The sequence below is a fragment of the Procambarus clarkii genome, chromosome 1 (assembly GCF_040958095.1).
Source record: "Procambarus clarkii isolate CNS0578487 chromosome 1, FALCON_Pclarkii_2.0, whole genome shotgun sequence".
Classification (NCBI taxonomy): Eukaryota; Metazoa; Arthropoda; class Malacostraca; order Decapoda; family Cambaridae; genus Procambarus; species Procambarus clarkii.
The window spans coordinates 21,914,916-21,929,943 of NC_091150.1; the positions used below are offsets into that span (position 1 = coordinate 21,914,916).

At 48.1% G+C, this 15,028-nt stretch overlaps 1 protein-coding gene across 2 annotated transcripts in view; it reads left to right on the plus strand.

The window, feature by feature from the left end:
- Positions 1–15,028, plus strand: part of LOC123757649 (uncharacterized) — a 111,745-nt gene that overhangs the window by 45,258 nt on the left and 51,459 nt on the right. For both annotated transcript variants that reach the window (XR_011225814.1, XM_069317631.1), the window contains exons 7-8: positions 469–660; positions 832–1,084. Coding sequence is in view for 1 of the 2 variants with exons in the window: in XM_069317631.1 (XP_069173732.1) it covers positions 469–660; positions 832–1,084 (445 nt within the window). In the remaining variant the exon portion in view is untranslated. The remainder of the gene's footprint in view (positions 1–468; positions 661–831; positions 1,085–15,028) is intronic.

A 15,028-nucleotide genomic window follows, 5' to 3' on the forward strand; every position in this document is an offset into this window, starting at 1 on the left:
ACTAGCCACAATGTGGAACTGAGAACAGGAGATGCTTTTTCACTCACAGGGTGAGCGGGTAGACCCATGGAACAGTCTACCCGCTGCAGCCGTAAATGCCAAAAGTCTGTTAAATTTTAAAATTCAACTGGAAAATATCATCGGAGCTAATGGGAGAACTTTGAAAGCCGCCGGCTTCCTGTGCTCGTCGAGCCGCTTAAGTGTTAGTGGACCTTAGGTAAGTTCAGGTAAATGATAATACAAATAATCATGGAAATGGAGTGTGAGAACCTTAGCGATGGATGTCAGGCCAGCCGGAATGTGTGACCATATGGAGATCTTCCTGGTTACCTTAACACATGAAAAGAAAGAAGTAAAACATTTTAGGGAAAGTATCGCCAGTCATTGACTGAGAGAACCTTGTAGTGGTCCAGGCGATGTGCTAACATAACCACACGTCTTAATGGTTCTAACTCTCACCAACCACAGAGATCGAACCTGTTCGTGGCTGTGCTACGGGGAGAGTACAAGCAGGTGCAGGAGCTGGTGGCACAACAGCTGACTGTAGACGAAAATACCCATGTGGAAGCCCACACTCTGGGCTCCCAGCCAGTGGTCGACGCTCTGTCGTCTGCGACTCCGCCCTTGTCAAGAGAGAATCTAATCATAAAAGTTATGAAGGTATGTTTTGCTTTCCGGATTTACATTGTTTACTGTAGTACTCGTGTTTCTAAATCAGCTTTAGTCATGAATTTTTGGCTAAACCATCTGAGATCATGTCAGTTTTCAACAATCGTTTGCAACAAGCACCACTAAATTGACCTCCTCTTGATGTTGATTGGTCGATGACAGACATACGAGGAGCGAGTGGAGGAGGTGATGGAGGCAGCGAGGCGCGGCTTGTACTGGGGCCGCGGGGGTGTGAACTCCCTCCTCCACGCCCATGACTTGCTAGCCGTGGCCAGGGACGCCCAGGGACGAACCGTCCTCCACTACGTCGCCAGCTCCGCCTGTGACGAGAGCGAGGGACCTCTCTGGGGGTGTAGTGATGTTCAGCATTTCCTCGATAATCACCAGAGCCTCTTGAACGCTCGCGACTATGACGGTAAGGCGCAGGGAAGCCCACGTTACCAATGGGTAGCACGTCAAAGGTAAGACTATGGTAATGGGTAGCAGGTCAAAGGTAAGACTATGGTAATGGGTAGCAGGTCAAAGGTAAGACTATGGTAATGGGTAGCAGGTCAAAGGTAAGACTATGGTAATGGGTAGCAGGTCAAAGGCAAGACTATGGTAATGGGTAGCAGGTCAAAGGTAAGACTATGGTAATGGGTAGCAGGTCAAAGGTAAGACTATGGTAATGGGTAGCAGGTCAAAGGCAAGACTATGGTAATGGGTAGCAGGTCAAAGGTAAGACTGTGGTAATAGGTAGCAGGTCATAGTGAAAGGTTTCTTGTTTTCTTAGGTTTAGTTATCTCAGCAGAGAAAACAAAGATACACAATCGGCGCCCACCCAGGCAGGGAGGAGCTGTTCGCAAGATGCAACTGTCTGATGGCTCTGTAACGGTTCTATTGTTACGTAAAGTATGGTGACAAATAAACACAGACACTAAGATACTATATATATATATATGGTCGAATATACAGAAGTACACAGGTGATACTTTGGTGTGAGTTGAGCGCACTGAGCGTCGGTACAGTATCTCGCAAGTGTCTGCTCTAGACCACACTTGAAAGTAGACTAGTTAATGTTTGCTATTCTGCTGCTTATATGCTCGGGCAACACCTCACCGTGTTGCCCAGGCAACGCCTCACCTCATTCATCTCCAAAGGTTGACAGGAATATTAACAATGCATTTGGAGCGAGTATATTATTGGGATAATCTACTCGCTACAGAACTCCCCCTCAGGGGATGAAAGGAAAAATACTTGATCAAGGAACTTAGCTGGTCGGTGAATTGTACGCCCTGCTCGCGTTACATAACCATCAAAGTTAACTTCCTCCTCTTCACTGATGTCATCTAACTGGGGTCGTAGGGTGGGAGGTCGCACAGGATCGTCCGTCGTCGTAGGATCAGGTTGTGGTGCGGCTGGTAACTGGGGTTGTAGGGTGGGAGGTCGTACAGGATCGTCCGTTGTCGTAGGTGGCGGTGCTGCTGGTAACTGTGGTCGAAAAGTGAACTGCGTAGTCGGCGGATGTGTCTCTGGATACAGCAGTGTCACAGACGTTGAGACGAAGCCTGGAGCAGAGCAGAGAGCTGAGTGAGGCCGGAGTCGTGGAGCTCTATGTGGGAGAGCGTGGCGGCTCGATTTGAGAATTGTGAGTGTCTGAACTCGGGGAGCGAGAGCGTGGCGGCTCGATGCCGTCGTAGTCTGCTGTCTGCTCTGTGTCGAAGCTGTAGCGTCTTGGGTTGATTAGGACTGTACACGCCGAGTACTACATTGTTGACTGTGGAAATTGTAGTCTGGTACCAAAAGATGTAGGCAGTGTGTGGACAAGCTCGGTGTAGCAGGAGAGAAGAATGTGCATAATTGTTGCGTCCTTGGGTCGCTGGTGGAGCATTTAGATCCGGGGCGGATGGGCTCGGGCACCAGGACATTAGGAGGTAATGTAGGCACGTAGTTAGGACAACGAGGTAATCACATCTAGAGCTGAATTGTCCTGAAAGCGACGAAGTGTCGGAAACGCAAGCTGTAAGTCCTGTACTGCGCAAAGGGCTTGAGTCGGCCGAGTATCAAAATGCAGTGAACGTGTAGATGAATCTGATGACAGAGCAGCTGTCGTGGGCGTAGGACAAGCAGTGCCCTGGCAGCGACGGAGAGTCGGCAGGACAAGCTGTAGATCCAACATGATGTAATCATTGATGAGGCTGTCAGATGAGTGAGTAACGATCGTGGAGCAGCAAGCCGTAGTAGATGAAAATGCAGAGATGGACGCGATGAAAATCATAGCTGTGGCGAGGGTGTTGGCAGTGTTCCATCACAGCAAACAGTAGCAGTAGAGGTCCAGTGAGAGTCCATGTTGTAGTCCATCGTGGCTGGGTATCGTCGAAACTCTCTGGGGTCACCAATGTAACGGTTCTATTGTTACGTAAAGTATGGTGACAAATAAACACAGACACTAAGATACTATATATATATTTGGTCGAATATACAGAAGTACACAGGTGATACTTTGGTGTGAGTTGAGCGCACTGAGCGTCGGTACAGTATCTCGCAAGTGTCTGCTCTAGACCACACTTGAAAGTAGACAAGTTAATGTTTGCTATTCTGCTACTTATATGCTCGGGCAACACCTCACCGTGTTGCCCGGGCAACGCCTCACCTCATTCATCTCCAAAGGTTGACAGGAATATTAACAATGCATTTGGAGCGAGTATATTATTGGGATAATCAACTCGCTACAGCTCCCAGCTTGACTATGTAAACAGATTCAAATACCTTGGCCTTGAGGCGCCATTGTATGGTCCTGTTGTATTCAGACTCTGTCGTCAGTATAAAGAGAGGCTCCGAGCTCTCAAGGCTGTTGCAGGTTATCACTCAGGCTATGGTGCCAATGTCAGAATTGTCAAAATGATGTACTTTGCATACATCAGATCTTTAATGGATTATGCTGCACCTCTGATTGTTTTGATGCCTGAAAGAAAGCTTAGAGAGCTTGAAAAATTGCAGAACGAAGCTTTGAGGATAATCCTTGGGTGCCCTCGTACCACAAAGATACTTAATATGAGAAAGGAACTTAATATTCCGAGCGTTGTTGATCGTGTTACTGAAATTAACTGTCAAATTGGTATAAAAATGCTTAGGCTAACTCATCCTAATCCTTGTACAGAAGCCCTCCAGAATTGCTTGTAGAAGGTCAGCATTGTTCCAAATGGATAACTAAAACTGGAACTGAACTCAGAATGTATGGGGTTTATGATTTGTACCAAGAGAAACAACAACGGCACTTTCCTGCACCGTGGGAGATTACACCCTTTCCAGTTTTAATCCCTCCCTTTCCACCCAAGAAGCAAATTAGAGATCAGCCCAAGCTTCGTCTTGAGGCAAAGCTCAACGCCTTAAGCCATATTGATGCTCTGTCCACAGAGCATTCTCTCTCTCAAATCATATACACTAATGGTTCCCTACACCGCACCACGGGTGCAGCTGGAAGTGCAGTTGTGCTGACAATGGGCGATGGCTTGTACTTTGAGTGGGGAGTCCGTATAAACAACTGGGCCTCTACCCTTCAGACTGAACTATTTGCCTTGCTCCTTGCACTGAAATGTGTACAAGTCTCCAAACTTGATACATTAAGTGTAAGTGACTCCTTATCATCCTTAAATGCTGTCAACTCTTTAAGACTGTAACATGCTCGTGTCCGAAGCTAGACACAAATACAACAAAATTATTAAAGATGGTAACAGAGTCCATTTCATGTATTCACCTAGTTGTGTTTGCGGGGGTTGAGCTCTGCTCTTTCGGCCCGCCTCTCAACTGTCCATTAACTGTTTACTGGTTACTAACTACTTTTTTTCCACACCACACACACACACCACAGGAAGCAGCCCGTGACAGCTGAATAACTCCCAGGTACCTATTTACTGCTAGGTAACAGGGGCATTCAGGGTGAAAGAAACTTTGCCCATTTGTTTCTGCCTGGTACGGGAATCGAACCCGCGCCACAGAATTACGAGTCCTGCGCACTATTCACCAGGCTACCAGGCCCCCATGGATGGAGATGGAGACCATGTGGTCTCCATCTCATGTTGGCCTCCGAATGCATGATAGAGCTGATGAGTTAGCTAAAGAATCTGCCTTTAAAGGAGCCGTTGAGTGTAACCTTGGATTGTCAATGAGCAATCTGAGAGCAGCAGTACACCGAGAACTTCAACAAGATCTTGTAGATCTGAGGCAAAGTGAAATCGACACCAGTAATTCCATCTATCATCATACTATCATGCAAGAGCAACAGTCTATCCTCAGTCTATCATACTATCATGCAACAGTCTCCGTGGTGTAGTGGTAAGACACTCGCCTGGCGTTCCGCGAGCGCTATGTCATGGGTTCGTATCCTGGCCGGGGAGGATTTACTGGGCGCAATTCCTTAACTGTATCCTCTGTTTAACTCAACAGTAAAATGTGTACTTGGATGAAAAAACGATTCTTCGCGGCGGGGATCGTATTCCAGGGACTTGCCCGAAACGCTACGCGTACTAGTGGCTGTACAAGAATGTAACAACTCTTGTATATATCTCAAACAAAAAAAAAAAAAAAAGAGGGGCCGCACATCTATGGTTCATCCAATTCTTGGCCTGTACTTAGACAAGAGACTCAACTTCAGCACCCACATACAACACATAACTAAAAAGGTTTCTAAAACAGTTGGTATACTCTCATAGATCAGATATTATGTATCCTACTCTGCTCTCCTCTCACTCTATTATGCACTTATCTATCCCTATCTTACTTATGGTATCTGTGCTTGGGGTTCAACCTCTGCAAACTACCTCAAGCCCATCATCATCCAGCAAAATTCTGCTATCAGGACAATAACTAAGTCTGCTTTCAGACAACACACAGCTCCCCTCTTCAAATCCCTAGACATGTTAAACATAAATTCACTCCATACATTCTCTTGTGTAAATTACGTTTATAAAACACTTTTTTTAAGTGCAAACCCTGTCCTGAAACTCTTCTTGGACAGATGTAATAGAACACAGGAGAGGTTACAATTGTTTTAATTTATAATAATAGTAATAATAATAATAATAAAAGAGGTTAAGGTCTGGGGCTATAATAGTTTGCATAAGAGGGCTGTTTTACAGAAAAAAAAGACAATTGTAAAAGAACTAGATATGAAAAAAAGAATATATAAAACTATACACAAAATGTGGTAGGTTGCTTAAGGGTACTTTCAGGTACACTGAAGGTAATAATTTGCACTAGGAGACACAGGCAGAGCCAAGAGCACAGTGGAGCAAGGGTGGTGAGGCTATGTAACTAACCTGGGTGTGTTCAAGGTGGTGAGGCTATGTAACAACCTGGGGTTTACATAGGGTGGTGAGGGCTATGATAACAACCTGGGGTTACCAAGGGTGGTGAGCGATGTAACACCTGGGGTTACAAGGGGGGTGAGCCGCTATGTAACAACCTGGGGGTACAAGGGTGGTGAGGCTATTGTAACAACCTGGGGTTTACACAGGGTGGTGGAGGCTATGTAACCAACCTGGGGTACAAGGGTGGTTGAGGGCTATGTAAACAACCTGGGGTTACAAGGGTGTGAGGCTATCGTAACAAACCTGGGGTTACAAGTGGTGGTGAGGCTATGTAAACAACCCTGGGGTGACAAGGGTGGTGAGGCCCTATGTAACAACCTGGGGGTTTACAAGGGTGGTGAGGCTTACCTTTCAGGGTGGTGAGGCTTAAAAACCTGGGGTTACAAGGGTGGAGAGGCTATGTACCAACCTTGGGGTTACAAGGGTGGTGAGGCTATGTAACAACCTGGGGTTACAAGGGGTGGTGAGGCTATGTAACAACCTGGGTTACAAGGGTGGTGAGGCTATGTAACAACCTGGGTTACAAGGGTGGTGAGGCTATGTAACAACCTGGGGTTACAAGGGTGGTGAGGCTATGTAACAACCTGGGTTACAAGGGTGGTGAGGCTATGTAACAACCTGGTTACAAGGGTGGTGAGGCTATGTAACAACCTGGGTTCAAGGGTGGGAGGCTATGTACAACCTGGGTTACAAGGTGGTGAGGCTATGTAACAAACTGGCGGTTACAAGGGTGGTGAGGCTATGTAACAACCTGGGTTACAAGGGTGGTGAGGCTATGTAACAACCTGGGTTACAAGGGTGGTGAGGCTATGTAACAACCTGGGGTTACAAGGGTGGTGAGGCTATGTAACAACCTGGGTTACAAGGGTGGTGAGGCTATGTAACAACCTGGGTTACAAGGGTGGTGAGGCTATGTAACAACCTGGGGTTACAAGGGTGGTGAGGCTATGTAACAACCTGGGTTACAAGGGTGGTGAGGCTATGTAACAACCTGGGTTACAAGGGTGGTGAGGCTATGTAACAACCTGGGTTACAAGGGTGGTGAGGCTATGTAACAACCTGGGTTACAAGGGTGGTGAGGCTATGTAACAACCTGGGTTACAAGGGTGGTGAGGCTATGTAACAACCTGGGGTTACAAGGGTGGTGAGGCTATGTAACAACCTGGGTTACAAGGGTGGTGAGGCTATGTAACAACCTGGGTTACAAGGGTGGTGAGGCTATGTAACAACCTGGGGTTACAAGGGTGGTGAGGCTATGTAACAACCTGGGGTTACAAGGGTGGTGAGGCTATGTAACAACCTGGGTTACAAGGGTGGTGAGGCTATGTAACAACCTGGGGTTACAAGGGTGGTGAGGCTATGTAACAACCTGGGTTACAAGGGTGGTGAGGCTATGTAACAACCTGGGTTACAAGGGTGGTGAGGCTATGTAACAACCTGGGGTTACAAGGGTGGTGAGGCTATGTAACAACCTGGGGTTACAAGGTGTGGTGAGGCTATGTAACAACCTGGGGTTACAAGGGTGGTGAGGCTAATAGTAACAACAACCTGGGTTACAAGGGTGGTGAGGCTATGTAACAACCTGGGTTACAAGGGTGGTGAGGCTATGTAACAACCTGGGGGTTGAAAAAAAAAAACAGGGGTGGTGAGGCTATGTAACAACCTGGGGTTTACAAGGGTGGTGAGGCTATGTAACAACCTGGAGGTTACAAGGTGGTGAGGCTATGTAACAACCTGGGGTTACAAGGGTGGTGAGGCTATGTAACAACCTGGGGTTACAAGGGTGGTGAGGCTATGTAACAACCTGGGGTTACAAGGGTGGTGAGGCTATGTAACAACCTGGGTTACAAGGGTGGTGAGGCTATGTAACAACCTGGGTTACAAGGGTGGTGAGGCTATGTAACAACCTGGGTTACAAGGGTGGTGAGGCTATGTAACAACCTGGGTTACAAGGGTGGTGAGGCTATGTAACAACCTGGGTTACAAGGGTGGTGAGGCTATGTAACAACCTGGGTTACAAGGGTGGTGAGGCTATGTAACAACCTGGGGTTACAAGGGTGGTGAGGCTATGTAACAACCTGGGGTTACAAGGGTGGTGAGGCTATGTAACAACCTGGGTTACAAGGGTGGTGAGGCTATGTAACAACCTGGGTTACAAGGGTGGTGAGGCTATGTAACAACCTGGGTTACAAGGGTGGTGAGGCTATGTAACAACCTGGGGTTACAAGGGTGGTGAGGCTATGTAACAACCTGGGGTTACAAGGGTGGTGAGGCTATGTAACAACCTGGGGTTACAAGGGTGGTGAGGCTATGTAACAACCTGGGTTACAAGGGTGGTGAGGCTATGTAACAACCTGGGTTACAAGGGTGGTGAGGCTATGTAACAACCTGGGGTTACAAGGGTGGTGAGGCTATGTAACAACCTGGGTTACAAGGGTGGTGAGGCTATGTAACAACCTGGGGTTACAAGGGTGGTGAGGCTATGTAACAACCTGGGTTACAAGGGTGGTGAGGCTATGTAACAACCTGGGTTACAAGGGTGGTGAGGCTATGTAACAACCTGGGTTACAAGGGTGGTGAGGCTATGTAACAACCTGGGTTACAAGGGTGGTGAGGCTATGTAACAACCTGGGGTTACAAGGGTGGTGAGGCTATGTAACAACCTGGGGTTACAAGGGTGGTGAGGCTATGTAACAACCTGGGTTACAAGGGTGGTGAGGCTATGTAACAACCTGGGGTTACAAGGGTGGTGAGGCTATGTAACAACCTGGGGTTTACAAGGGTGGTGAGGCTATGTAACAACCTGGGTTACAAGGGTGGTGAGGCTATGTAACAACCTGGGTTACAAGGGTTGGTGAGGCTATGTAACAACCTGGGGTTACAAGGGTGGTGAGGCTATGTAACAACCTGGGGTTACAAGGGTGGTGAGGCTATGTAACAACCTGGGTTACAAGGGTGGTGAGGCTATGTAACAACCTGGGGTTACAAGGGTGGTGAGGCTATGTAACAACCTGGGTTACAAGGGTGGTGAGGCTATGTAACAACCTGGGTTACAAGGGTGGTGAGGCTATGTAACAACCTGGGTTACAAGGGTGGTGAGGCTATGTAACAACCTGGGTTACAAGGGTGGTGAGGCTATGTAACAACCTGGGTTACAAGGGTGGTGAGGCTATGTAACAACCTGGGTTACAAGGGTGGTGAGGCTATGTAACAACCTGGGTTACAAGGGTGGTGAGGCTATGTAACAACCTGGGTTACAAGGGTGGTGAGGCTATGTAACAACCTGGGTTACAAGGGTGGTGAGGCTATGTAACAACCTGGGTTACAAGGGTGGTGAGGCTATGTAACAACCTGGGTTACAGGGGTGGTGAGGCTATGTAACAACCTGGGTTACAAGGGTGGTGAGGCTATGTAACAACCTGGGTTACAAGGGTGGTGAGGCTATGTAACAACCTGGGTTACAAGGGTGGTGAGGCTATGTAACAACCTGGGTTACAAGGGTGGTGAGGCTATGTAACAACCTGGGTTACAAGGGTGGTGAGGCTATGTAACAACCTGGGTTACAAGGGTGGTGAGGCTATGTAACAACCTGGGTTACAAGGGTGGTGAGGCTATGTAACAACCTGGGTTACAAGGGTGGTGAGGCTATGTAACAACCTGGGTTACAAGGGTGGTGAGGCTATGTAACAACCTGGGTTACAAGGGTGGTGAGGCTATGTAACAACCTGGGTTACAAGGGTGGTGAGGCTATGTAACAACCTGGGTTACAAGGGTGGTGAGGCTATGTAACAACCTGGGTTACAAGGGTGGTGAGGCTATGTAACAACCTGGGTTACAAGGGTGGTGAGGCTATGTAACAACCTGGGTTACAAGGGTGGTGAGGCTATGTAACAACCTGGGTTACAAGGGTGGTGAGGCTATGTAACAACCTGGGTTACAAGGGTGGTGAGGCTATGTAACAACCTGGGTTACAAGGGTGGTGAGGCTATGTAACAACCTGGGTTACAAGGGTGGTGAGGCTATGTAACAACCTGGGTTACAAGGGTGGTGAGGCTATGTAACAACCTGGGTTACAAGGGTGGTGAGGCTATGTAACAACCTGGGTTACAAGGGTGGTGAGGCTATGTAACAACCTGGGTTACAAGGGTGGTGAGGCTATGTAACAACCTGGGTTACAAGGGTGGTGAGGCTATGTAACAACCTGGGTTACAAGGGTGGTGAGGCTATGTAACAACCTGGGTTACAAGGGTGGTGAGGCTATGTAACAACCTGGGTTACAAGGGTGGTGAGGCTATGTAACAACCTGGGTTACAAGGGTGGTGAGGCTATGTAACAACCTGGGTTACAAGGGTGGTGAGGCTATGTAACAACCTGGGTTACAAGGGTGGTGAGGCTATGTAACAACCTGGGTTACAAGGGTGGTGAGGCTATGTAACAACCTGGGTTACAAGGGTGGTGAGGCTATGTAACAACCTGGGTTACAAGGGTGGTGAGGCTATGTAACAACCTGGGTTACAAGGGTGGTGAGGCTATGTAACAACCTGGGGTTACAAGGGTGGTGAGGCTATGTAACAACCTGGGGTTACAAGGGTGGTGAGGCTATGTAACAACCTGGGTTACAAGGGTGGTGAGGCTATGTAACAACCTGGGTTACAAGGGTGGTGAGGCTATGTAACAACCTGGGGTTACAAGGGTGGTGAGGCTATGTAACAACCTGGGTTACAAGGGTGGTGAGGCTATGTAACAACCCTGGGGTTACAAGGGTGGTGAGGCTATGTAACAACCTGGGTTACAAGGGTGGTGAGGCTATGTAACATACCTGGGGTTCCAAGGGGTGGTGAGGCTATGTAACAACCTGGGGTTACAAGGGTGGTGAGGCTATGTAACAACCTGGGTTACAAGGGTGGTGAGGTATGTAACAACTGGGTTACAATGTGTGGTGAGGCTATGTAACAACCTGGGTTACAAGGGTGGTGAGGCGTATGTTAAACAACCCTGGGTTACAGGGGTGTGAGGCTAATGTTACCAACCTGGGTTACCTAAGGGTGGTGAGCTATGTAACAACCTGGGGTTTACAAGGGTGGTGATGGCTATGTAACAACCTGGGTTTACAGGGTGGTGAGGCTATGTAACAACCTGGGTTACAAGGGGTGGTGTAGGCTATGTAACAACCTGGGTTACAAGGGTGGTGAGGCTATGTAACAACCTTGGGTTACAAGGGTGGTGAGGCTATGGTAACAACCTGGGTTACAAGGGTGGTGAGCTATGTAACAACCTGGGTTACAAGGGTGGTGAGGCTATGTAACAACCTGGGTTACAAGGGTGGTGAGGCTATGTAACAACCTGGGTTACAAGGGGTGGTGAGGGCTATGTAACAACCTGGGGTTACAAGGGTGGTGAGGCTATGTAACAACCTGGGTTACAAGGGTGGTGAGGCTATGTAACAACCTGGGGTTACAAAGGGTGGGTGAGGCTATGTAACAACCGGGGTTACAAGGGTGGTGAGGCTATGTAACAACCTGGGTTTACAAGGGTGGTGAGGCTATGTAACAACCTGGGTTACAAGGGTGGTCGAGGCTATGTAACAACCTGGGTTACAAGGGTGGTGAGGCTATGTAACAACCTGGGGTTACAAGGTGGTGAGGCTATGTAACAACCTGGGTTACAAGGGTGGTGAGGCTATGTAACAACCTGGGTTACAAGGGTGGTGAGGCTATGTAACAACCTGGGTTACAAGGGTGGTGAGGCTATGTAACAACCTGGGTTACAAGGGTGGTGAGGCTATGTAACAACCTGGGTTACAAGGGTGGTGAGGCTATGTAACAACCTGGGGTTACAAGGGTGGTGAGGCTATGTAACAACCTGGGGTTACAAGGGTGGTGAGGCTATGTAACAACCTGGTTACAAGGGTGGTGAGGCTATGTAACAACCTGGGTTTACAAGGGTGGTGAGGCATATGTAACAACCTGGGGTTACAAGGGTGGTGAGGCTATGTAACAACCTGGGTTACAAGGGTGGTGAGGCTATGTAACAACCTGGGTTACAAGGGTGGTGAGGCTATGTAACAACCTGGGTTACAAGGGTGGTGAGGCTATGTAACAACCTGGGTTACAAGGGTGGTGAGGCTATGTAACAACCTGGGTTACAAGGGTGGTGAGGCTATGTAACAACCTGGGTTACAAGGGTGGTGAGGCTATGTAACAACCTGGGTTACAAGGGTGGTGAGGCTATGTAACAACCTGGGTTACAAGGGTGGTGAGGCTATGTAACAACCTGGGTTACAAGGGTGGTGAGGCTATGTAACAACCTGGGTTACAAGGGTGGTGAGGCTATGTAACAACCTGGGTTACAAGGGTGGTGAGGCTATGTAACAACCTGGGTTACAAGGGTGGTGAGGCTATGTAACAACCTGGGTTACAAGGGTGGTGAGGCTATGTAACAACCTGGGGTTACAAGGGTGGTGAGGCTATGTAACAACCTGGGTTACAAGGGTGGTGAGGCTATGTAACAACCTGGGTTACAAGGGTGGTGAGGTCTTTATGTAACAACCTGGGGTTACAAGGGTGGCGTGAGGCTACTGTAACAACCTGGGTTACAAGGGTGGTGAGGCTATGTAACAACCTGGGTTACAAGAGTGGTGAGGCTCTGTAACAACCTGGGTTACAAGGGTGGTGATGCTATGTAACAACTGGGGTTACAAGGGTGGTGAGGCTATGTAACAACCTGGGGTTACAAGGGTGGTTGAGGCTATGTAACAACCTGGGGTTAACAAGGGTGGTGAGGCTATGTAACAATCCTGGGTAGTTACCACGGTGTGGATGAGGCTATGTAACATACCTGGGGGTTACAAGGGTGGTGAGGCTATGTAACAACCTGGGTTACAAGGGTGGTGAGGCTATGTAACAACCTGGGGTTACAAGGGTGGTGAGACTATGTAACAACCTGGGTTACAAGGGTGGTGAGGCGTATGTAACAACCTGGGGTTACAAGGGTGGTGAGGCTATGTAACAACCTGGGGTTACAAGGGTGGTGAGGCTATGTAACAACCTGGGGTTACAAGGGTGGTGAGGCTATGTAACAACCTGGGTTACAAGGGTGGTGAGGCTATGTAACAACCTGGGGTTACAAGGGTGGTGAGGCTATGTAACAACCTGGGGTTACAAGGGTGGTGAGGCTATGTAACAACCTGGGGTTACAAGGGTGGTGAGGCTATGTAACAACCTGGGTTACAAGGGTGGTGAGGCTATGTAACAACCTGGGGTTACAAGGGTGGTGAGGCTATGTAACAACCTGGGGTACAAGGGTGGTGAGGCTATGTAACAACCTGGGTTACAAGGGTGGTGAGGCTATGTAACAACCTGGGTTACAAGGGTGGTGAGGCTATGTAACAACCTGGGGTTACAAGGGTGGTGAGGCTATGTAACAACCTGGGGTTACAAGGGTGGTGAGGCTATGTAACAACCTGGGGTTACAAGGGTGGTGAGGCTATGTAACAACCTGGGTTACAAGGGTGGTGAGGCTATGTAACAACCTGGGTTACAAGGGTGGTGAGGCTATGTAACAACCTGGGTTACAAGGGTGGTGAGGCTATGTAACAACCTGGGGTTACAAGGGTGGTGAGGCTATGTAACAACCTGGGGTTACAAGGGTGGTGAGGCTATGTAACAAACCTGGGTTACAAGGGTGGTGAGGCTATGTAACAACCTGGGGTTACAAGGGTGGTGAGGCTATGTAACAACCTGGGGTTACAAGGGTGGTGAGGCTATGTAACAACCTGGGTTACAAGGGTGGTGAGGCTATGTAACAACCTGGGGTTACAAGGGTGGTGAGGCTATGTAACAACCTGGGGTTACAAGGGTGGTGAGGCTATGTAACAACCTGGGGTTACAAGGGTGGTGAGGCTATGTAACAACCTGGGTTACAAGGGTGGTGAGGCTATGTAACAACCTGGGTTACAAGGGTGGTGAGGCTATGTAACAACCTGGGTTACAAGGGTGGTGAGGCTATGTAACAACCTGGGGTTACAAGGGTGGTGAGGCTATGTAACAACCTGGGTTACAAGGGTGGTGAGGCTATGTAACAACCTGGGTTACAAGGGTGGTGAGGCTATGTAACAACCTGGGTTACAAGGGTGGTGAGGCTATGTAACAACCTGGGTTACAAGGGTGGTGAGGCTATGTAACAACCTGGGGTTACAAGGGTGGTGAGGCTATGTACAACCTGGGGTTACAAGGGTGGTGAGGCTATGTAACAACCTGGGGTTACAAGGGTGGTGAGGCTATGTAACAACCTGGGGTTACAAGGGTGGTGAGGCTATGTAACAACCTGGGGTTACAAGGGTGGTGAGGCTATGTAACAACCTGGGGTTACAAGGGTGGTGAGGCTATGTAACAACCTGGGGTTACAAGGGTGGTGAGGCTATGTAACAACCTGGGTTACAAGGGTGGTGAGGCTATGTAACAACCTGGGTTACAAGGGTGGTGAGGCTATGTAACAACCTGGGTTACAAGGGTGGTGAGGCTATGTAACAACCTGGGGTTACAAGGGTGGTGAGGCTATGTAACAACCTGGGGTTACAAGGGTGGTGAGGCTATGTAACAACCTGGGGTTACAAAGAAAAAGTAGAATAAAAATATTCTAAAGTAATATCAACTTAATGATAATTTAAGTAATATAAACTTAATGGGAACTTAAGAAAAGTAAAAATGAACTAAATTAGCAATAGATGACCAAGAAAAATCAATTAGCAATTAATAAATCTATAAAACAAATAGCTTACTACTATAATATTATAAGTACACTATAGTTGATTACTAAAGTTACACTAAACAAAATGAAGTAGATTAATTGGAGATACACTCAGGTACACTGAATGATAAAGTTTACACTAGAGGACACAGGCAGAGCCAGTGTACAATGGAACAAGGGAGTATAGAGTATACACTCAGGTACACTGAATGATAACGTTTACACTAGAGGACACAGGCAGAGCCAGTGTACAATGGAACAAG